The sequence below is a fragment of the Hyla sarda genome, chromosome 1 (genome assembly GCF_029499605.1).
Source record: "Hyla sarda isolate aHylSar1 chromosome 1, aHylSar1.hap1, whole genome shotgun sequence".
Lineage (NCBI taxonomy): Eukaryota > Metazoa > Chordata > Amphibia > Anura > Hylidae > Hyla > Hyla sarda.
In genome coordinates, this window is record NC_079189.1 from 463,426,354 (window position 1) to 463,449,848 (window position 23,495).

Sequence of the window (23,495 nt, forward strand, 5' to 3'; positions counted from 1 at the left end):
ATTTGAACTTTTAAAGGGGAACTCCTGCGCTAAGACATCTTATCCCCTGGGATAAGATGCCGGATCGCGGGGGTCCCACCGCTGGGGACCCCCATGATCTTCCACGCCGCACCCCGATAGAATCAGCCCCCAGAGTGTGCTCGCTCCGGGTCTAATTACTGGCGATCACGGGGACGGAGCATAGTGACGTCACGCTCTGCCCCCTCAATGCAAACCTATGGGAGCTGTCACGCCCCTCCATAGGCTTGCATTGAGGGGGCGGAGCGTGACGTCACACGGGTACGGAGCCGTGACCTCACTATGCTCCGTCCCCATGATCGCCAGTAATCAGACCCGGAGCGAGCACGCTCTGGGGGCTGATTCTATCGGGGTGCGGCGTGGAAGATCACGGGGGTCCCCAGCGGCGGGACCCCTGCGATCGGGCATCTTAGCCCCTATCCTTTGGATAGGGGATAAGATGTCTTAGCACCGGAGTACCCCTTTAATATGGAAGCGGTTAATGTGTCTTTTTTAAACTTTTATTAAAACATTTATTTATTTTTACACTTTATTAGTCCCCTAGGGGACTTTTAGGAAGAATCATTAGATTCCTCATGCAGATCAATAGAGTTCTATTGAACTCCATTGATCTGTGTGCTTTGCGATCCATTGATAGAGCCTGGTTCAGCCAGGCTTTATCAATGACAGAGCCACGGACACAGGGATACAGAGGTAGCCAAGCTACCTCTATAGTGGATCAACCACCCCCCGACCCCCGCGATCGTGCTGCAGAGGGGCCATCCACTCCACTAGCCTGCTGCATGCTGGCTATTAGCGGCGGCCCCCAGCTACTGAAAACAGCCGGGGGCTGCAGAGTATGGAGCGGGCAGGAGTCAGAAGCCTGCTCCATGCACCCCTCTGAGAACTGCTGTGCTTGTTGGGGGCTTTCAGGTCCAGCTGTGCTTGCCCGAAGCAGGGCTAAGGACCTGAAAAATTCACCTGCCCGGCGCCCAGAACTGCATGTCCCAGGCGTCAGGGCGATAGGAATTTCGCATCCCTGCTTTTGCATACAGCAATATGAAACTGACTGTAATGGATACAGTGATGGACTACATTCACACTGCCGGCTATCTCCAGCATTGTGAAGCCCGTTATTTTAGGGTTGAAAAAAACCGTATTTGACGGGGCAAACCAGTAGACTGGGTTTCCACTTGTCAGGTTTTTTTTCAATGCTAAACACCCTGCTTACTATGTTTTAAAATAGTGTCCACTTTTATACACGTTTTTTGTTGGAGCAAATAAAAAAAACTGATATGGATTTATGTGGTGTGAAAAGAGCTGACTGCTTAGCATTGTGGCCTTGCAGCGCTGTGGTGAACCCCACAAAGTACAATGTCTGCATTGAGCTTCTATGTCCTATGAAATTGGCTTTTAATCTCAATTCCTTAAAATATAAAGTCATAATATAAAAGCATATTCAAAACAATGCATGACTAGAGGGCAAATCATCAATCCCCAATGGGGTTCCCATCATAGACTTTATTTAGGTCAAGAAAACAAATTCTAAACAAATTATTCAGTGCAGTATGATATATTATTCATACACTGTCTTATAATATCATACACTGTATGGTAACAACAATGTAAACACTGCACAGCCTTAATAAACAAAGGTAAGTATCTCTTAAATATAAAATGGGCCCTATATGGTTCTCCACTGAGTATGCTGGAGAGGGGGAGATCATCCATTTTATATTTATCATATACTTACAGGTTTTGAATCAATGTCATAAGGGAGTTCAGCAAGAAGGAGAAGAATAAGGTTCCATTCACATCACTTTTAGGGCTATACCACAGGTGGACATCGGCAAGAAGATATTCCAATGTATACTGCGAGAGCCGAAGATTGCCGAATGGCTCTCCCATAGAACTATTTGGAGGGGACATGGCGGCCCCCGCTTCAGACGGGGGTCGTGATGCGCTGCTGTGAAGGAGAGCCGGGGCTCCAAACAGGAGATCGCGAGGGGGCTCGGACCCCCCCGTAACCTAAAACTTATCCCCTATCCTTTGGATAGGGGATAAGTTTTCTTCCATGATACTTCTCCTTTAATGCCACCCTTTCAAATACAGGTCCAAAATACTGTTATGTGAAAGTAGCCTTATGTATTCTGTATTTCTTTTTAATGTCTTTTATAGTTTGTTTTTTCCTTTTTTTTCCAAGTTTGTTTGTACAGATCTTGAAAATTCTACTATCCAAAAGCAAAGGAAAGAACTTCAGTTATTGATCGCTGAGCTTAAAGATAGAGACAAGGAACTCAATGATATGGTGTTCGTGCATCAGAGGCAGCTGCTCGCTTGGGAGAATGATAGACAGCATGTCCTCAGACTGGAACAGAAGTGTGCCAGGCTAGAAAGTATGGTTCCAATGTATTTTTTACCAAAGTCTGTTTATGAACATTAATCTCAATTTGTTTTAAAAAAAAACAGTAATCCAACATGACTGTGGTGTCACCTGAAATAAAAAGAATGCTCTTGTCCATAGTGATTTAAGTCCTTCTAGGGAACTTCCTAATAACATAATGCTATTACATTATGTCAGGTGTTGGCATTACCCTCTTTTTATGTGGTTGTATGCATGACACATGAAGGGGTAGATTTATTAAAGCTTGTGCAGAGGAAAAATTTACCGTTTCTGCATAGCAACCGATCAGATTGCTTACCGTATATACTCGAGTATAGGCCGAGTTTTTCAGCACGATTTTTCGTGCTGAAAACACCCCCCTCGGCTTATACTCGAGTGAACTCCCCCACCCGCAGTGGTCTTCAACCTGCGGACCTCCAGAGGTTTCAAAACTACAACTCCCAGCAAGCCCGGGCAGCCATCGGCTGTCCGGGCTTGCTGGGAGTTGTAGTTTTGAAACCTCCGGAGGTCCGCAGGTTGAAGACCACTGCGGCCTTCAACATCATCCAGCCCCCTCTCACCCCCTTTAGTTCTGAGTACTCACCTCCGCTCGGCGCTGGTCCGGTCCTGCAGGGCTGTCCGGTGAGGAGGTGGTCCGGTGGGATACTGGTTCCGGGCTGCTATCTTCACCGGGGAGGCCTCTTCTAAGCGCTTCGGGCCCGGCCTCAGAATAGTCACGTTGCCGTGACAACGACGCAGAGGTGCGTTCATTGCCAACGTAATTCTGCGTCATTGTCAAGGCAACGGCTCTATTCCGGGCCGGAAGCGCGGAGAAGAGGCGCCCCCGGTGAAGATAGCAGCCCGGACCACCTCCCCACCGGACCACCTCCTCTCCGGACAGCCCTGCAGGACCGGACCAGCGCCGAGCGGAGGTGAGTACTCAGAACTAAAGGGGGTGAGAGGGGGGCTAGATGATGTTGAAGGCCGCAGTGGTGTTCAACCTGCGGACCTCCGGAGGTTTCAAAACTACAACTCCCAGCAAGCCCGGACAGCCGATGGCTGCCCGGGCTTGCTGGGAGTTGTAGTTTTGAAACCTCTGGAGGTCCGCAGGTTGAAGACCACTGAGGGCGAATGATGAGAAGAGGATGATGAAGGGGGGGGGTGTGGGGATGATGAAGGGGGGGGGGATGTGGGATGATAAGGGGATGATGAAGGGGGGATGTGTGGGATGATAAGGGGATGATGAAGGGGGGATGTGCGGGATGATAAGGGGATGATGAAGGGGGGATGTGTGGGATGATAAGGGGATGATGAAGGGGGGATGTGTGGGATGATAAGGGGATGATGAAGGGGGGATGTGTGGGATGATAAGGGGATGATGAAGGGGGGATGTGTGGGATGATAAGGGGATGATGAAGGGGGGATGTGTGGGATGATAAGGGGATGATGAAGGGGGGATGTGTGGGATGATAAGGGGATGATGAAGGGGGGATGTGTGGGATGATAAGGGGATGATGAAGGGGGGATGTGTGGGATGATAAGGGGATGATGAAGGGGGGATGTGTGGGATGATGACAAGGGGATGATGATGAGGATGTTAATGACGGGTCTGGATGATGACAGGGGGGGGGATGAGGTATTTCCCACCCTAGGCTTATACTCGAGTCAATAACTTTTCCTGGGATTTTGGGTTGAAATTAGGGGTCTCGGCTTATACTCGGGTCGGCTTATACTCGAGTATATACGGTATTTCATTTTTTTACTTTATTTATTTTAAAAGGCCTCTGAAAAGTAAAAGAACTTTTCCTCTGCACAGGTTTTGATAAATCTGCACCAAAGTATTTGAGACAAAGTCAGAAGGAATGCAAAGTATAAGGGCCCATTAAGATTCATATAACCCCTTAACGACGCAGGACGTAAATGTACGTCATGGTGAGCTGGTACTTAACGCACCAGGACGTACATTTATGTCCTTTGCATAACCGCGAGCATCGGAGCGATGCTCACGTCATGCGCGGCAGGTCCCGGCTGCTGATAGCAGCCAGGCACACGCCCGTATGCCGGACAGCACACGCCCGTATGGCGGACATCCGCGATTGCGCCGATGTCCGCCATTAACCCCTCAGATGCCGTATTCAATACAGATTATTTTGGTATCACCACGTGCGTAAATATCCCAACTATTAAAATAAAATGTTAATGATACCGTACGGTGAACGGCGTGAATGTAAAAAATAAATTAAAAAAAAGCCCAAAATAGCTGCCTTTTTATAACATTTTATTCCAAACAAAAATTATAAAAAAAAGTTTTACATAAGCAAATATGGTATCAATAAAAAGTACAGATCACGGCTCAAAAAATGAGCCCTCATACCGCCGCTTATACGGAAAAATGTTATAGGTCTTCAAAATAGGGGGATTTTAAACGTACTAATTTGGTTATAGTTTGCAGTTTTTTTTAAGCGCAACAGTAATAGAAAAGTATGTTATCATGGGTATCATTTTAATCATATTGACCCAAAGAATAAAGAACACATATAATTTTTACCGTAAATTGTACGGCGTGAAAACGGAACCTTCCAAAATTTGAAAAATTGCGGTATTCTTTTTAATTTCCCCACACATATATTATTTTTTTTGGTTGCGCCATACATTTTATGGTAAAGTGAGTGATGGCATTACAACGGACAACTGGTCGCGCAAAAAACAAGCCCTCATACTAGTCTGTGGATGAAAATATAGAAGAGTTATGATTTTTTGAAGGCAAGGAGGAAAAAACAAAAACATAAAAATAAAATTGTCCTTAAAGGGGTAGTCCAGTGGTGAAAAACTTATCCCCTATCCTAAGGATAGGGGATAAGTTTGAGATCGCGGGGGGTCCGACCGCTGGGGCCCCCTGCGATCTCTCTGTACGGGGCCCCGGCTCTCCGCCGAGATAGCGGGTGTCGACCCCCGCACGAGGCGGCGGCCGACACGCCCCCTCAATACATCTCAATGGCAGAGCCGGAGATTGCCGAAGGCAGCGCTTCGGCTCTGCCATAGAGTTGTATTGAGGGGGCGTGTCGGCCGCCGCCTCGTGCGGAGGTCGACACGCCCCCTTCCCGCGGGCTGTCGGGGCTCCGTACAGGAGATCGCAGGGGGCCCCAGCGGTCGGACCCCCTGCGATCTGCAACTTATCCCCTATCCTTAGGATAGGGGATAAGTTGCTCACCACTGAATCACCACTGGACTACTCCTTTAAGAGTCCTTAAGGTCCACATGGGCTGAGTCCTTAAGGGGTTAATTAGTGTCCACAAAATAATGTCCTCCTCACTGCCACTTCTGTTTGTTGTTACCACCACCATTTGGGGCAATGTTATAAGACAAAATGACCTTTTTGTACATGTCCTGTGTTTACTTACTGTAGATGAACTTCAGAGAAGGAATGGAATTATTAGATCAATAACCAACAGGATAAAATCACTAGAAGCACAGCAACAGGATCGGAAGACAACGCTGGCGAATACCCAACAGCAACTTCAGGAAGTGTGTCTTAAAGCTTCAGAAGCAAATAACCATTGTCAAGATTTGGAGGTAAGAATTATATTTGTCATTTTTACCTGACTTAGTATTTTATGCCTTTTGTTTTTATTAGTTTCTATAAATATATCCTAAAGGGACATTTACACAATAAACTTTTGCTAATCGGGTAGATGGCACATGGAGATCCTGCAGGACTGTATTACTCAGTGGGGGAGATTTATTCAAAACCTGTCTAGAGGAAAAGTTGCCAGTAGCCCATAGCAACCAATCAGCTCACTTCTTTAATTTTTAACTAGGCCTCTTCAAAATGAAGAAGCAATCTGGTTGCTATGGGCAACTTTTCCTTTGCACAGGTTTTGATAAATCTCCCCTAGTGTGCCTATAATAATACCTTCACAATGTGGCAGGCAATGACGCATACCATATATAGTATTTAAAAAAAATCCCAGGTATATGTAGGTATACTAAAAGCCTGTAGGCCTGTTAAAGGGGTAGTCTCACATTTTACTTTGTATGATTATTGGGGGTCTGTCCTATATAAACCTACTCGCCCCCATCTCCTGCAAGGTGCTCCAGCTCTCCTCATGCACGGAGCGGGGGTCAACACGCCTCCTCCATGCACAAGTTATATGAGCACTGGATAGTGGATGAGTTAAAATACTGCACTACCCCTTTAACCCCCTAAGGACGCAGCTCTTTTTCACCTTAAGGACTGAGCCCTTTTTGGCAATTCTGACCACCGTCGCTTTACGCATTAATAACTCTAAAACGCTTTTACCGAATATTCTGATTCTGAGATTTTTTTTTTCGTGACATATTCTACTTTTTTTAGTGGTAATTTTTTGTTGTTACTTGCATCTTTTTTTGGTGAAAAATCCCCAAATTCATGAAATTTTTTAAAATGTTGCATTTTTCTAACTTTGAAGCTCTCTGCTTGTAAGGAAAATGGATATTCCAAATAAATTTTATTTTTATTCACAAATATGTTGGCATCATAAAATGGACATATTTTTACTTTTTGAAAAAAATTAGAGGGCTTCAAAGTAGAGCAGCAATTTTCAAACATTTCATGAAAATGTCAAAATCTGAAGGGACAGATGTTACAGAACTACAACTCCCAGCATGCCTGGAAAGTCTAGGCATGCTGAGAGTTGCAGTTTGGCAACATCTGTAACAGTGGTCTCCAAACTGTTACCCTCCAGATGTTGCAAAACTACAACTCACAGCATGCCCAGACAGCCTTTGTCCCCCCCACACCGTCGTGTACCTACCTGAGCCAGGATCTCTGCAGTCTCCATCGACGATCTGCGGTCCCCAGGCATCTTCTCCTCCAGGTACCGGCCTCCATCTTCTCCCCCCGTTCTGCCTGACATCCAGGGTGCCATGGAATAGGCGCCATGGCAACCCACTGTCCTGCTCTGCCATTGGTCAGAATCAGTTCTGACCAATGTCAGGGGATAGGAGGAGATCGCAGCACTGCGACCTCGCTCCTATCCCTTAGGATGATCGGGGCTGTCACTGAGAGCTCCGATCATCCCTATTTTCCAGGTGATCGGGTCACCAGAGACCCGATCAGCCGGGAATAGCAGAAAATCGCATGTCTGAATTGACATGCGATTTTCTGCGATCGCCGACATGGGGGGGGGCATCCCGGTCCGGTCCCCAACCGGCTAGCGTCGGGGACCGGAACTCCCACGGGTGTATGCATATGCCCCACGTCCTTAAGGACTCGGGATGCAGGGCGTATGCATACACCCGGCGTCCTGAAGAGGTTAAGGATCAGCAGTAAGGTTCTTGAGCGATTCATGTGACAAGGAGTGTTGGGACTGTGTTGAAAGGGGGCTTGAGAGGTACTAGCATATAAAGGAAGGTGACAAAATTACTTGTCTTTCATGTCCTACTCTTTTTTTAGGAAAAAAATCAAAGTTTGAATGGTTCTGTTTTGGAGCTCTCTGCCCAGGTGGGACGATTAAAGGCCAGAGAACAGGAGCTCTCCACTTTACTAAGGCTCAAGGTAAGGGGTGTATGTTGTTTTTTTTTTTTTTTGTTCTACTTTCCATTTAATTTTTACAAACATAAGTTTGGTTTATACAATGAAACACAAGAGGATTTATGTATTTTGCTGAAGTAAAAAATAAAACAGTACTGACAGGTACACATCTACTCGTCGTTGTAATTTTTTTTGCCCATGCGTTTTTTTTTTTGTTTTTTTTTTTGTCCTAACCAAACAATATGCATTGCTTCTTTCTAGGACAAAGATATCATAGCAGCAACCAATCACATAGCAGAATTCACTTCTCGATTCAAGGACCTGGAAGCAGCATTACGAGACTCAAGACTCAGGGAAACTTCAGCTATGAAAGAAATGCAAGGGCTTAAGCCTAGAATAAATGGTTTAAAGACAGAACTTGATAAACTGAAAGGTATGGGATTTTGGCAGTGTTGGCACAAACAGTTTGGGCAAAAATTCCATTGTATCTGATGTGTAACCTGTGCTGTGAACCTTTAACCCCTATGGTGTATTTGATTTTTTAGGAGTAAAAGAAAAACTGTTTTGAAAGTAAAGTTAAAGTAAGCATGTGAATTACTCTGTCTTATATGCTATCAAGAGGAGATCTAACCAAAATCACATAGACTGTGCTCATCAACTTGTGTTATGCATCCACAATGGACTATGTGTACATTGTATTATGCGTGTACATAACTTGATCGTGGACATTCTATAGCAGTGTTTCCTAACCACTGTGTATCCAGCTGTTACAAAGTTACTACTCCCAGCATGCCTGAGCAGCCTTTGGTTTTGCACCAGTTAGGGGCACACTGGTTCACTGCTTTATAGCAACAAACAATGTTGTCTTGAACACATTAGTCCCAACATCCAATTTTCAAGAGGTAAATCACTTACTGTTTCGATAACTCAGCAATTGAAAAAAAATGCAACAATTAAATCGGGCAGGATTAATCGTTGCATTTTTTTCCATTTGCTAAGTTATCCTACATTGTACCTAGTTTTGTTGCATTTTTTTCATTTGCTATGTTATGCTACATTGTACCTAGCTTTGAAGCCAAATAATTGTCTCCTGGAAGTGGGGTTCAGCATGCCACACTTACTCCCAACCAAGTCCCCCCCGTAAGCACAGTCCCCTGTCAGCAGCCTAAAGTGACCGACTGCTCAGCCTATCACTGGCTGCAGCATTGACTCTTTTTAGCCAGTAATAGGCTGAGCAGGTGGTTGCTGCAGGCTTGGGACCACATAAAAGCAGAATGATGCAGTGAGGACCAAGCGCTGTCAGAATGGGAGTGAGACTGGTGAATATAGGTTTATTTTTTACTTTGACGGCACCCAGTGGAATTTATAAAAAATGTCTATCTCTGTGCAACTCATTTATGTGACATTTTTTTCCTACGTTGCTGAAATTCTGTTCTATAGAGCAAAATACCAAGGGAAGATTTATGAAGACTGGTTTCATGTGCCAGTCTTAACCTCCCTGGCGGTATAATTCTTTCTGGAAATTTGTACCAAAAGCGGTACAATTTTTTGCACTGAAAAGTGGGCAATTGTAACCCAAACGTGGTGTGCACTAACAACTGTTTTGTGACTTCTTAATGTCAGCATAGTTGATAGCTGTCAGCATAGTTGATAGCTGACAGCTTATTTAAAATGTAAATGCACCAAAAACTGTCATACATTTCTTGTACAACATTTATTATGTATTTTAAACACTTTTGAGCCTCACTTGATGAGGGGGGCGTGGCTCAGTTGGAAAAGGGAAATGTGTGCCATAAATTGCTCTAAAGTTGTGGTGAAATATTTTGGTGTAAGGTAATAATCAATCTGGCACACGTTAAAACTATCTAGTCTATGTTTACACTATCTTAGAATTAGACAAAATCCATAAATATGCCCCATTATTTCATGCAGATTAATACATTTCTTCCTAATGCTAGTCTAGTGAAAAAATAGTACTTTTTTTTATCCTAATAGGAAAACCCTTTTTAAGGCGTTATCTGGGGAACTGATTTGCTTCCTTAGGAAGGTGGTAATTAGATAACAAAGCTCTATACTTTCTCAATATTGCCTGTATCGCGGACCTCTGGTCCAGCTGTGCAGAACTTGTAGGATCAGGTTCTGCATGAGGATGTGGGACACCACTGCAGCCAGATATGGCTTCCACTGAGGTGACCACACATGCTTAGTTCCACTGCAGTCCCCTGGCCTGTCCTTGAGGTATTGGCAGTTAGTCTTGCAAGCAAGATGGATTGTGGAAAATAGGGCTGCACAATATGGGGAAAATGTGCGATTGCGATTTTTGGCCTAAAAATTGCGATTTCGATATGCGATGCAATATAATAATAAAAATGGTGAAATCCCCCCATTTCATGTCCAATCGCCCCCATTTCACACCTACCTACCCATTTTATGCCCACCGCCCATTTCACATCTCCCCCGTGTCACATTCTCCTCCTCCCCCTTGTCACATTCTTGTACTGCAGCAATACACTAGGTTTCCCGGGCGGTTTTCAAATCTTCCGCGGGAAACCTAGTGTGTTTGCTGCCGAAAAAGACCTTTCCCCATCAGCCAATCACTGGCTTGACACGTGACACCACTACGGACATTGATTGGCTGAAAAGGGAAAGGTCCTACTAGTTGAATGGTGAAGAGAGGACACCCCGGACCGCACGGAGGGGAACGGCATCTGTAGGGAACGGGAGTAGGTGAGCAGAAGGTTTTATTTTTATTTTTCTCCCTGCGCCCATTTACTTAGCTCAGTGTTTTTCTATCAGGGTGCCTTCAGCTGTTGTGAAACTACTACTCCCAGCATGCCCGGACAGCTTTTGCCGGTCTGGGCATGCTGAGAATTGTAGTTTTGCAACAACTGGAGGCACCCTGGTTAGGAAACACTGATTTTTAGTACTGTATTTATCTATGTATAACAACTGGCGTATAACACACACCCATTTTAACAGGGAAATTTAAGTAAAATAAATAAATAAATGTAATATAAATTACTTGGACTAAATGCCAAATCATCCCCCCATCTTTGATTTCTTCTGCACTTCAGTTTGGTCCCGTCCCCTCCAGTGTCACATCATTCCTCCCCTTTTATCATTCCCTGTGCCACATTTACCCCTCTCATCGCCCCCCCCCCATCATGTTCCTCCTATGCCTTTCTTCCCATGCTTCATCACTTCCCACCCCATGCTTCATCATTCCCCCTTTTCCCCTGCTTTTCATATATTTTTCTTTTATTTTCCCTACTTCCCCCCTCCCTCATCACTGCTTTATTTATATATATATATATATATATATATATATATATATATATATATATATATAGTGGCTGAATGACACAACGTGGAGGTGTTGGCAGCATGAGAAGACCATATAGTGACTGAATGACACAGCTTGGATGTGGCTGAAGCATGAGGAGACCATATAGTGGCTGAATGACACAGCATGGAGGTGTTGGCAGCATGAGGAGACCATATAGTGGCTAAATGACACAACCTAGTGGTGTTGGCAGCATGAGGAGACCATATAGTTGCTGAATGACACAGCCTGGAGCTGGCAGCAGCATGAGTAGACACTAGGGCTTCACAATCCCTAAGATTAAAAGATTAATTTTGAAATTTAAATTGAAGATTTATGGTAGCTAGTGCTATACCATCTAGTGTCTGAATGGCACAGCCTGGAGTTGGCTGAAGCATAAGGAGACCATATAGTGTCTGGCACAGCCTGGAGTTGGCTGAAGCATGAGGAGACCATTTAGTGGCTGAATGGCACAGCCTGGAGGTAGCTGAGGCATGAGGAGACCATATAGTGGTTGAATGAGACAACCTGGAGGTGGCAGCATCATCAGGAGTCCTGAAAGTTGACCCTAATGCAGATGAATTTCTGATACTGGGGAACAGCACCTTAATTATGTTTTTCAGTATCCATGGCAGCACAGTGAGAGAGCCTGGAGGGGGTAGCATCATCATAAAGAGACCATTGAGCAGCACTATTAGAGAGCCTGGAGGTGGCAACATCAGCATGAGGAGACCATATGGCGGCACAATGACAGAGCCTGGAGGTGGTAGCATTAGCATGAGGAGACCATACAGCAGCACAACGACAGAGCATGGAGATGGTAGCATTAGCATGAGGAGACCATAGAGCAGCATAACAACAGAGCCTGGAGGTGTCAGCAGCATCGGCATGAGGGCCATGCCAACTGAGGGTTGAGTCTGAGGAACCCACCGACTGTTGACTGGGGGTGTTGGCTGTCACTTGGGATGAAGTGGATGACCGAGTGAACGAATCAATCACGGCTGCTGGGTTACTGGTCACGACGCGATTGCTAGCTGACACCGGGAGCTCTGACCTCTCGCTGCGACTCCGGCTGGCACACACCCCTACTTTGCTGCGACCTCTGCCGACACCTGATGAATTTAGGCCTCTGCCACTCCTCTGTGCACGTTAGGGCACTACTCTGCCTGACATACTTATTGCTTATATGAGGGGAGTACAATACGCTTCACTATGCTTAAAACAGTATTTGTCTAGAGCAACAGCAGGTGTGTACTATTGGCTGTCCTTTCACAGTATATAGACCCTTGACAGATTAACAGGTACAAAATAGTAAACTACTCAGATGTAGGTATGTGGTATGCACTTATGAGGGCAGAAAAATATGCTACAGTACGCTTAAAAAAAGTATTTTAGTAAAACACCAGCCAGTGATTACTTTTGGCTGTCCTTTCACATTATGTAGGTCCTTAACAGATTAACAGGTACAAAATAGTACACCACTTAGATGTAGGTATGAACTTAAAATGCACTACAGTACACCACCAGCAGTACACAACAATGCTGCAGCACAAAGTCACTGTGTACTAAACCCAAAATTGCAAAAAGACTCTCTCTCAAATACTATTAGGAATGGACAGCTGGGTATGGATTATACCATCTACAGACTAGTATAACCAGCAGACCAGTTGTTGTGGAACAAAGACACAGATTTGCCCTAAAAAATTATTTCTCCCTCCTCACAGCTCTCTGCCCCTCTCTGGAATACAATGCTGTTCACAGTGACTGAGGGGTTAATCGCTGCAGTAAGAATTAATTTCTGTCCAAAAACACTGTGCTCTGTGTCCTATAGAAGGCTGAGGTGACTAAGAGGTGAAACACTGCTGCAATAAGCTTTTCTGTGTAACACACACACAGCGATGTCTGTCCTATCTCTCTGCAGTGTAATGAATTATATGACGAGCCGCAAAATGACTGCCGAATATATGGCTGTGACATCACAGGGGTGACCGGCTTCTGTTAGGCTGCATCCTGCATGTGATTCAGGGTCATACCGCCTACATGCCTTCCCGCCTTGCCTTCCCAGCGTTCCTTGCCCCATGTACTGACATGTGGCTCCGCCATTTTAGATGTCCTGGAGCCTGGACTGCAGTAAATGGAGTTTAATGAATCGATTTGCGTGATAGAATCGCTGCGATATTTGCATTCATTGCAAATCAAATTTTTTATGAAATTCATAACAAATTTGGGTTCGTCAGCTTCAAAACCTCATCTCTAGTTACATCAATTCCTACTTTTCCATCCATATGTCATTTTCACTATGGTGTCAGGAAGCTTTTCTTCTAAACTTGAATTCATCAGCATTGTGTGTTGTTTAAGATGACGTCAGCCAAAAGACTGTGGAAAACAATGAGCAGAGGGAAGAGATTATTCGTCTAAAACAAGAAAGTGCATACTTGCAGGCTGAGCTGGTCTTTGCAGGTGAGTAATGTTTCATTATTTAGCTGGCTCTTGTTCAGTTATGTACACTGGATGTTACCTCTGTGTTTAGATGACATGTAAATTCTTTGTAGCTGAAAGAGAGAAACGTAAAGATCAACTCCTTCAGCTAGCAAAATCAAAGCAAGACAGAACAGACAGAGAACTTCAGAACCTACGACAGGTAAAGATTGATGGTTATACTCTGTGTATCATTAAACATGATTATAGATATTTTATAGTAGTGGTGGTTCAGTCTTAAATGAGTATTCTGGCCTGCAGCTGTTATTACCTATTTACTGAATTATGGTTCCTTGTTCTGCACAAGCATTGGGGGTCCCAGTGGTCAGGCCACCCCGATCTGGCATTTATCACCTATCTACAATCGTCATTCTTTTAAATTTGTTTTTATGGAACAATCATAAAAACATTTTCGTTCATAAACACTGCATAAGTAGCTTATGTATACCTAAAGCCGACTGTATAGCCAGCAAAATAAAAGGTAAACATTTAAGAAAACATGTCAAATCGCACAAGTCTTCCCATAGGAATGGAGACAAAAAAAAGAAAAGACAAATAAATATAAACCTCCACATGCGACAAGGACAAGAAATCAGGGAAAGAAAACAGGCCAAAGATATGCAATAAGTATCTACTTAATGAGGAGCTGGCAGCAAAGCATTATGAAAGCATTATAATTAGGAAGCTGCTAACTGGTGCAGAACAGACATAGATCACGGCAGGGACACATACAAGCCCATAAGTACATAGGGCTCATTATCATGGCCACAAAAAAAATTAACTGGCATTTGGGATCCTTCTTAGTGCCCTGCACTTCCAATTTCAGGGTTTTGTGAACCAGCAGTGACACACCCCTGGAGTACGAGGAATAAGAGAAATGAGTGTGCCATTGCACCGATGGGCAACACAAGCAGTGAACGGTCCCAGAGGTCAGGTGTGTCTCCTGGTGAATCATTTTTATACACCTTTTTTTGTGTGCTGGTAATGTGAAGGAGCACCAAATTTATTAAATGGTTGCAGAGCATGTGATAAATTTTGTGCAGGTCACATTTTCTGAAATTTCTGTCTGTACATACACCAAAAAGCTACACTAGGTCTGGGCTGGTGTAGATTTGCACCTTTTTGGCCGACTTGCGCCTTTTTTTACGCCTTTTTACAAAAAGACGCACTTCATAAAATCACCTCTACAGACTACTCAAAATATAAAAGGGTGTACAGATAGTCAAAAACATCTGGAAGAAGAAAAAACGTCTAGCTACAAAAGGCGCAAATTTTTGAAAGATGCGCCAAAATTGCGCCAGATGTACGGGGAAAAAAGGGGTGTAAACACTATAGTAAATGTGGGCCATTGAGTTTTGTTGGCAAACATAGGCAAAATACATAGACCTCCACAAGCTCCCTCATAATCCACAATAGAAATCTAATAGTGACCATACTAAATAGATTAACAATAAGGAGGTAAAGAATAATAAAAACACTTGCTACATGTGGAGGAAAACAGAACTACAAGTTGAACATAGGTCAGAAAAATCAATTGGGCATTCCAACTAGAGTACAGACGTACATCCAATAGGAGGGTAGGACCTGGGATTGAAGCATGTCCAGGAGACATGGAAGGAAAAACATTGCTAAAATACTAAAAACTAACTTACCAAAAAGACGGGCGTAGAGCTGAGCTAAGGCAGCATTCATCTGTTAAGCTCGGCAGTCAGGCTACACCTCCATCCACAATGATCTTTATAATTTACTTTTATACCTATTAGGCCGTTTTCACAAAGCCAAAGATGTGCGGAATATCTGTAATGTCCGTTTATTTGTTTTTGTATTTTTCTGTTTAGGTGTGTATTCACACACTAGTTTGTTCAGAGCAGTTTGCTATTCTACCTGGATAGGGAATAGTTAATGCTCTGAACCAATGAGAACTCGGGTGGAGTTATTTAGGTATGACTAATCATCATAGAAGGCAATGCATTTCCAAGCGGAATTCACAAAAATAGACAAGTCTCTTCTTTATGTGGATGCTGGAATCGAAATTTCCAAGGCAAAAACATTTGAAATCAAGGGAACAATGCTGCAGTGAATGTCCGTGCAGAATATTCTGGCGGGATTCCGCACTGACATTTTGTCGTGTGAACATAGCCTTAAAGGGAAATTACTTTATTTTCCCTTTGTTTTACATTTGGTTTTTTTGTAATGCAACTATTAATATTACAAAACAAAAAATACAAATGGTTCACCTTCCTTCTGTTTTATGATAAATCTTGGTCAGTCAGTTGATTGCTGATTAAAATGCTGCACCTACTAATGACCCCCTAAGGTAGATAAGGTATAAATTGATAGGTGCAATAGCTTGTTTAATTGTGAATAGGTGCTAGTTCTTTCACTGTGGTTTTAGAATTAGAGAAATCTTTCAAGTTAAAGTAAGTCTTTATTGTATAGAATTGTTCTTCATATTAGCAGTGATATTAACAGATTATTAAGATGCAGAACTAGAAAGTACATATTATAATCACCTGTTGGCTACTCATAACAGATATACATGAAGCAGCAGCATGACCTGCAGTTTCTTCAACTAACTTCGGAGAGTTCCGGTGACAAAGCACAAAAGCGACTGGATGTCAGGTAAATGTTAATACTCTAGATTTTGGTATTAATCATAAATTTTAAACAAAATATAAAATTATTAATTGTATTTAAGTGGGCTATTGGAAAGGTAAGGCAGAATGATTAGTTGCATCTTACATTGTCAAGTAAGATAAGTAAAAAAACATACCCAATAATCATCCTTTCCTTTATGTCCTGCAGCAGCAGAAATGAGAAAGATTCTATCTTCCTGCAAAGATAGGAGATATGGTATCCTTTTGTACAGCCTATATAACACCTACTACTCCATAGCATCACTGTATTTTTTCTGACCTCCTGTGGGACAGGTGGTATGTAAGAGTGGGTTACTTTATTTCCTTGTATATGTATTATTTTATCTTTCTTTCTGGTTCCTGTTAAAACAGCAGTGGCTCAGAAGTAGAGATGAGCGAACTTACAGTAAATTCTATTCGTCACGAACTTCTCGGCTCGGCAGTTGATGACTTATCCTGTGTAAATTAGTTCAGCCTTCAGGTGCTCCGGTGGGCTGGAAAAGCTGGATACATTCCTAGGAAAGAGTCTCCTAGAACTGTATCCACCTTTTCCAGCCCACTGGAGCACCTGAAAGCTGAACTAATTTTTGCAGGAAAAGTCATCAACTGCCGAGCCGCGAAATTCGTGACGAATCGAATTTACTGTAAGTTCGCTCATCTCTACTCAGAAGGACTGGTAATATTCAAAGAATAGGGGAAAAGTGTCTGATCGTGGGGGGGTTTGAGTGCTGTGAATCCCCCCTCCCTGCAATCTCCCAAACACTGTATCTCCAGCTCACCCGTAGAGATACATGGAGGGGCCATGCAGCAGATTGTGGGGAGGCCCCAGTGGTCAGAACTCCACGATCAGACACTTATCCCCTATCCTTTGCATAGGGGATAAGTTGTCCTGCACGATAATACTCAAATGGTTATTGTGCTTTGTCTTTTACCTTCTGAGTCCACTATAGGATCCTTTTGCTGCCCATCTCTGCATCAAGCTGCTTGTTGCTCACTTGCAGGTAGTACTGTTTGTCAGATGCCATGTGCCCATATCAGCATCACTTAAAGGTTAAAACCATGTTTCATCTACTGCGTCATCCTGCTTGTCAAGGCTAAGACAGTTTTTTTTCTTTCTGTTTACATCTTAATGACCACCAATACACCAATTTATTGCACTCTGCGGTCATTGCATTTAGAGCGGATTTACGAGCTGAGCCCTCTCTATAAGCGGCAGATATCTCAATATTGAGAAATGCAAAGAGTAAACTAACAGGTGCTGCACCTATCAGGGGTTTTATTGGCAACCCTGAGACAAAATTGCAGGGTGCCGATCACCTACATAGAGAGATCTTGTACAGTTTTCCTCAGGCAGTCAGTATTTCATTATAGACTCATTAAAAAATGTTATGCTATTGCACTCCTTATGGCAAATAAAAAATCTTTCTAATTTACTTTGTTTAAAAAAATGAAGTTTTCTAATTTTTTTTTGTGTTTAAAAAAGCTGCCACTAGGTGTCTTCCTACTTGTCCAGAGCACATTTCCCCCCATCTTTTGCACAGACTTTGGACTCCTGCTTGCCTGGCAGAAGGCCAAAAGCAGGAAATGCTCAGGGGGAGGGGGGGGGGGGTTCAGCCTTATCCAATCATAGCTCATCTCACACTGAACTGATCTGGGCTGTGTAGCAAATTAAGGGAGGAAGTTCCCCCCTGTATGGCTTCAGATGATGTCATGCCTGCTGGGTAACGCCCCTTCCCAGTCTGTGAATCTGACTGAGACTGAGCAGAAAATACAGAGCAATATCAAGGTAGAAAACTAAAAATAATAAAAAAATAAAGGCAGTGGGTGGTTTATCATGATGGGGCAGTGAACTGGGAGGATTATAAAATTTTACAAGATCATGAGAGGTACTCTATAAAGGATACATGCCTGTACATCCCTATTTGCAGAAACTGTTTCCTTTGTTTTGCAGTCTGGATATAACGCAGCATGTTTTACCTCTAGTCCACTTCCCTTGGGGATTTCTTCTACATTGCATACATTCACCAAAATGGCTGAAGAAAGTCAGGTATTACAATGTTTTCCTACCTGGAAGAAAGGTTGATTAAGCCAATTCAGTGAAGACTCTTACAGCAGATCTTCTCGCTATACTTTCTTACATCCAGTCTCTGGGATGAATACCCAACCAGGAGAAACCTCACTTGCATCCTGCTAAGATTAAGCAATTCATGGGCTTTCTGTTAGACACCAGGACACTGGGGTAAATGTATCATTTATTTGATTTTGTGGTAAAAAGTTGAATATTTTTGGCAATACATCTAGACAGATTCAAGAAAACAACTTGAATGTAGTGTGGCTTGGTTAGCTTTTTGCAGTGGTCGTGGATTAATCAACTTAAATTGTTGCAAATTTTTTGCTCAATCTTACACCTGCCTAGACTATACTTAGAACATTGTCTACATCTAAGCTACTTTACTATTTATTTACCTGCACTTCTTTAATAAATGTGAAGGAAGTACACATTACATTTGCCCAGCCAAAAGGTTAAGAGATCTTTATTCACACAGACAGTGGTAAATTTCCCCCACTCCCTGTTTTCTTTCCACCAGAAAAGCAACAGCCCATGTTCTTTTGGGGGGGTGGGGGGGGGGGGGGCAGTGGTCCGACCACTGGGACCTCCCATGATCTCCTGCACAGCGCCCTGGCTCTTCCAAGGAACAGAGCGCGTCAACCACCGCACGGAGAAGCGGCTGACACGCCCCCTCCATGTATCCCTATGGGAGAGCCTGAAATACCTGAACAGTCTAGCAGTCGGACATCCTGTGATCAGAGACTTATCCCCTAGTGTCCCTGCATCACGGTACTCCTTTAACAATTGTTTCCAAAGAGACAAGAAATTTCCTGAGGTGATGGCAAGTCACTCCTACTTGGCCTGGAAGTCGAAAGGCCCAATTTAACAAGCTTTGAAAAGTCCAAAGCTTTTAACACTTTTGCATAATCTTAAGGATTAGGAGAGTCATCTCCAGGTGATGTTGCAGGAAAAAGGTTCTTTCTACTATCCAGAATATCCTAATTTTTGGAGGGGATCGATTAGGGCCTTAAATCTCACACTATATGAAAGTGCAAATTTTGGTATTGTCAGCAGCTTCGGGGAAAAGCCATTTGCAGGAGCAACTCATACAGAGATTTGTTTATACGGTTAATGTGATAAGCCCAGTGATTACTGATCTGGTTCCTAGAATAGATTTAGATATCGAATTCTAGACCAACTCTACAAACCCCCATTTGAGCTTTTTTAGATTTACATTTATCCTTCTAGGTTAGGTCTTTTTCATGTGTCCATAACCTCCTAAGTGCATCAATAAGATTTAGACTTAAAGGAGAAATGCTGTGCTAAACTTATAACTCTCCCTGTGCCCAGGCTGCAAAAACAAAAAAAAAAAAAAAAAAAATAAATTTAACTCCCCTTACTACGTTTGCCCGTTACACCGATATCAGAGTCACGTTCCTCCACTGATGCTCAGCTCCATGCTTCTTAGCCTTGACACTGCGGTCAGTGTATTGCCGGCTGCAGCGATGTCCCGCCTAGGCTGGTGATAGGCTGAGCGCAGTGTCATGTAAGGAGCTTGGGCCACCCCTTCTCCCTGCTGTCCAGGACATGTTTGGTAAAACTCTGTGTTACAGCAGTGTTGCTGCAGGCTGTGTTCCTTGAACTTAATTTCAATAATTGGGAATAGATTTCATATGATTATACAGTCAAGTGGTGTGTGTTCAGCATTCCTGCCCCTCAATGTACAACATTTACACCCCCTGACTGTATAATACTACCTATCACTCCTATTTTTAAAATTGAGTTTACACCCATTAAGTGATGGGCAGGATTATACAATCAGGGGGTATGTATTAGGCATACATGACCCTCAGTGTACAACATTCACACATCAACATTATGTTACTGCACAATCCTGCCCATCACCTGATAGTCAATCCTATTTTTTTTAAATGAAGTTCACACCCATCTGAGCATTTCCTGAATTTTCACTCAAATTATAAACCCACATATCTTGGGTGCTGAAGGCTGTGTGATCAGGGCACCTTAAGATATTAAATGATAGGATGGTTTATCCATATGGATAAGAAAGACCATTTCTATATCCAAGGTTGGTTACAAGCACGACTACAGTGACCCCCCGACTTATGATGGCCCCGACATATGATCATTTCAACATATGATGGCCTCTCAGAGCCCATCGTATGTTGAAGGCAGCATCGACATATGATGCTGCTGTGTGTCGGGGCCATCGTACAAACAGCTATCTTACAGCGCTGACAACTTCAGCATCTGACAGACAGTTGTTTAATGTTCCCCGTGTGCCCCGTTCTGCCTCCTGTTACTCACATGCTGTCCTTCTAACTCATACAGGCTTCCACTGTGAGCTCCGTGTAAGCCCCCCCCCCCTCCCAGTGCAGCCATAGCCAATAGCCTGCAGCATCTTGCTGCAGGCATCCAATGAGCTGCTGGCTGCCCTCCCCTTCCTTTCCTATAGAGCTGTAGTCGGCAGGATCGTAATGGAGGACATTCTGTCCCCCCTGAAGGTATTTAAAGAACTGTACAGTACTGTATGCGATGTCACAAATCACATACAATACATATATACACCCCATACATCAATGTTTCCCTATCAGTGTGCCTCCAGCTGTTGCAAAACTATAACTCCCAGCATGCCCAGACAATCAATGGCTGTACATGCATGCTGGGAGTTGTAGTTGTGCAACAGCTGGAGGCACCCTGGTTTGTTAAACACTCCCCATACACTCCACATACAATGGTCATCCCAGAACCAATTAGCAGTTTCCCATAGAGATATGTATTCAACATACAATGGTTCCGAGGCCCCAGAACCAATTACCATTTTTACATAGACATATGTACTCGACATATGATGGTTTCAACATATGATGGTTCTACTGGAACCAATTAATATCATATGTTGAGGGACCACTGTACTGATAAAAGCTCTCTCATTCACAGTGAGTGTCTACCTCATGGGTGGAAAAGAAATGACGAGACTTGGAGAGCTGTCTCTTGGTCTTTGTCTTAGGCTGGGTTCACACCACGTTTTCTTAAATACGGTTCCCGCAGCCTCCGGTCGGCTTCGTTTTCGGCCGTATGCAGTCGGGAAACCGCATACGGCCGAAAACGAAGCCGACCGGAGGCTGCGGTTCACTCCGGTCGGCTCATAGACTTGCATTAAATACGGTTCCCGAATACGGCTGAGTGCGGGCGCCGCGATTAAGCCCCGCCCCCCTCCTCCAAACCGTATACGGGAACCGTATTTAGAAAACGTGGTGTGAACCCAGCCTTACATGTTTGTAAAGTACTACTGGCTGGATACTGGAGAATCCGAACAACCAGGGTACAGTAAGTTGGTACCACATTACACAATGCAAAATACCCCCCCCCCCCCCCCCCCCCAATGGTTATTTGCTAAATCATTTGGTGCTGCTGCTGTTGCAGGATGTTCAGGAAAGCGTAATTTTTACTCAGTTTAAATTCTCTTTTCTTTAGTCCAAAAAAGCAGCACATATATTTCAAAATAAATTGTTATACAGCAGACCCTGAGGATTGTTTATTGTAGTCATTCGAAGTACACTGTGATGCTAGGGTGTAGAAGGTGTTAAATAGGCTGTCAGCAGAGAACAAGGATGAACTTCCAGCTCCCAGTCGGTAAAAATCCAAGGTTTATTTAGATTATGTTAAAATCCAAGTATAACAGACAAATGAAGGATAAAACCACAAACCAAACGCACCATCGCGTTTCGACTTGTTAAATCTTAATCATGGCACCAAAAAGATATACTGCACAGCCTTAAATGCCCAAGTTTACCTGAAGAGTCACATGACCACAGAAAGGAGGGAGGGAAAAGGAAAGGGGTGGAGAGGGGAAGGGGAGGCAGGAAAGGAGAAAAAAAAGGGGGGGGGGGGGAGAAAAAATAGGCATAAATTAAAATATGCAAACATATAGCAGCCCAAAATAAACATATTACTGGTATATGCATACCTAGACTATAGCGCACCAAATGAACATGCAATCAGAATATAATAGATATAAAAAGTGCTTCAATATATATAAGACAAATCATGTTTATAATTTAACCCAGACAGGAAGCGAGTGTCCAGACAAAATACAGAACGCTTCCTGTCTGAACACTGCCTTAACCCAATCACCTCCTCTCCGAGGTGAACAGACTCTCTCTATACCGCTAACCTCAATTCTGGGAATGATGCCTAAAATGTTTTTCCACAATGTGTCTGGTGATGCTGGACATTGATCTAATACCAATATTATTAGAGTTGGGTATATGTAGATGTTCTTGAATTCTGGTTTTTAACTTTCTGATGGTGCATCCAATGTACTGAACATTGCAGTCTTCGCGTGTGATGGTGTTTAAACTACGTGGAGAGTCTGACAGTTAATAAAGCTTTTGATGTCATAATTTTGTCCCATACTGCATGACGTGATGAAAGTAGCATTATTCATGTATTGACAGATGCTACATTTAGTGTGATTACATCTGTAACCCGATAGCCAATTCTGACTAGTAGATGTGGTGGAGAAATCAGTAGGAGATAGTTGGCTTTGTAGAGACCGTGCGTACGGGGAACCACTCTGATTCCTGCCTCAATAATATCAGACATAATATTGTCATATTTGAGGACGGGGAGTTGTTTGTAAATAATTTGCTTTATAGCCTGAAATTGATGACAATATGGTGTAGTAAGGGTAGGAATGAAGTGATTGCTATGGTTTTGCATTGGCTTGTCAAGTAAATAGTAATCAGGTGGTTTTGTATTTACTATACCCTCTGCCCTTGCTATTAAATGGGCATTATAGCCTCTCTCCTGGAGATATACCCTGATATCACTGCATGTATGTAGGTACGCTGTCTCACTAGACGAGGCTCTTCTTTCCCTTACGAATTCACTTATGGGTAAGTTCTTTATTACGTGTTGAGGGTAACAGCTCCCAGCATGAAGGAAACTGTTACCCGAGCACAGCTTGCAAAACGATTTTGTGTGTATGCAGTTATTTATCTCCTCGCCTACAAGAGTGACATCTAAAAAATCTATTTTCTCTTTACTAAGTGTCATGGTGACAGACAAAGCAAATTAATTGTTATTAAGAA

At 43.4% G+C, this 23,495-nt stretch overlaps 1 protein-coding gene across 5 annotated transcripts in view; it reads left to right on the top strand.

Annotated features, from left to right (window-relative positions):
- The window catches only part of CCDC62 (coiled-coil domain containing 62), a 36,270-nt gene that overhangs the window by 2,481 nt on the left and 10,294 nt on the right, over positions 1-23,495 (top strand). For 4 of the 5 annotated variants that reach the window (XM_056535410.1, XM_056535437.1, XM_056535420.1 and 1 more), the window contains exons 3-9: positions 2,201-2,393; positions 5,787-5,953; positions 7,815-7,916; positions 8,154-8,325; positions 13,573-13,674; positions 13,767-13,855; positions 16,226-16,314. In XM_056535410.1, coding sequence (XP_056391385.1) covers positions 2,201-2,393; positions 5,787-5,953; positions 7,815-7,916; positions 8,154-8,325; positions 13,573-13,674; positions 13,767-13,855; positions 16,226-16,314 — 914 coding nt within the window. The remainder of the gene's footprint in view (positions 1-2,200; positions 2,394-5,786; positions 5,954-7,814; positions 7,917-8,153; positions 8,326-13,572; positions 13,675-13,766; positions 13,856-16,225; positions 16,315-23,495) is intronic. The other variant, XM_056535447.1, reaches the window with a different exon arrangement.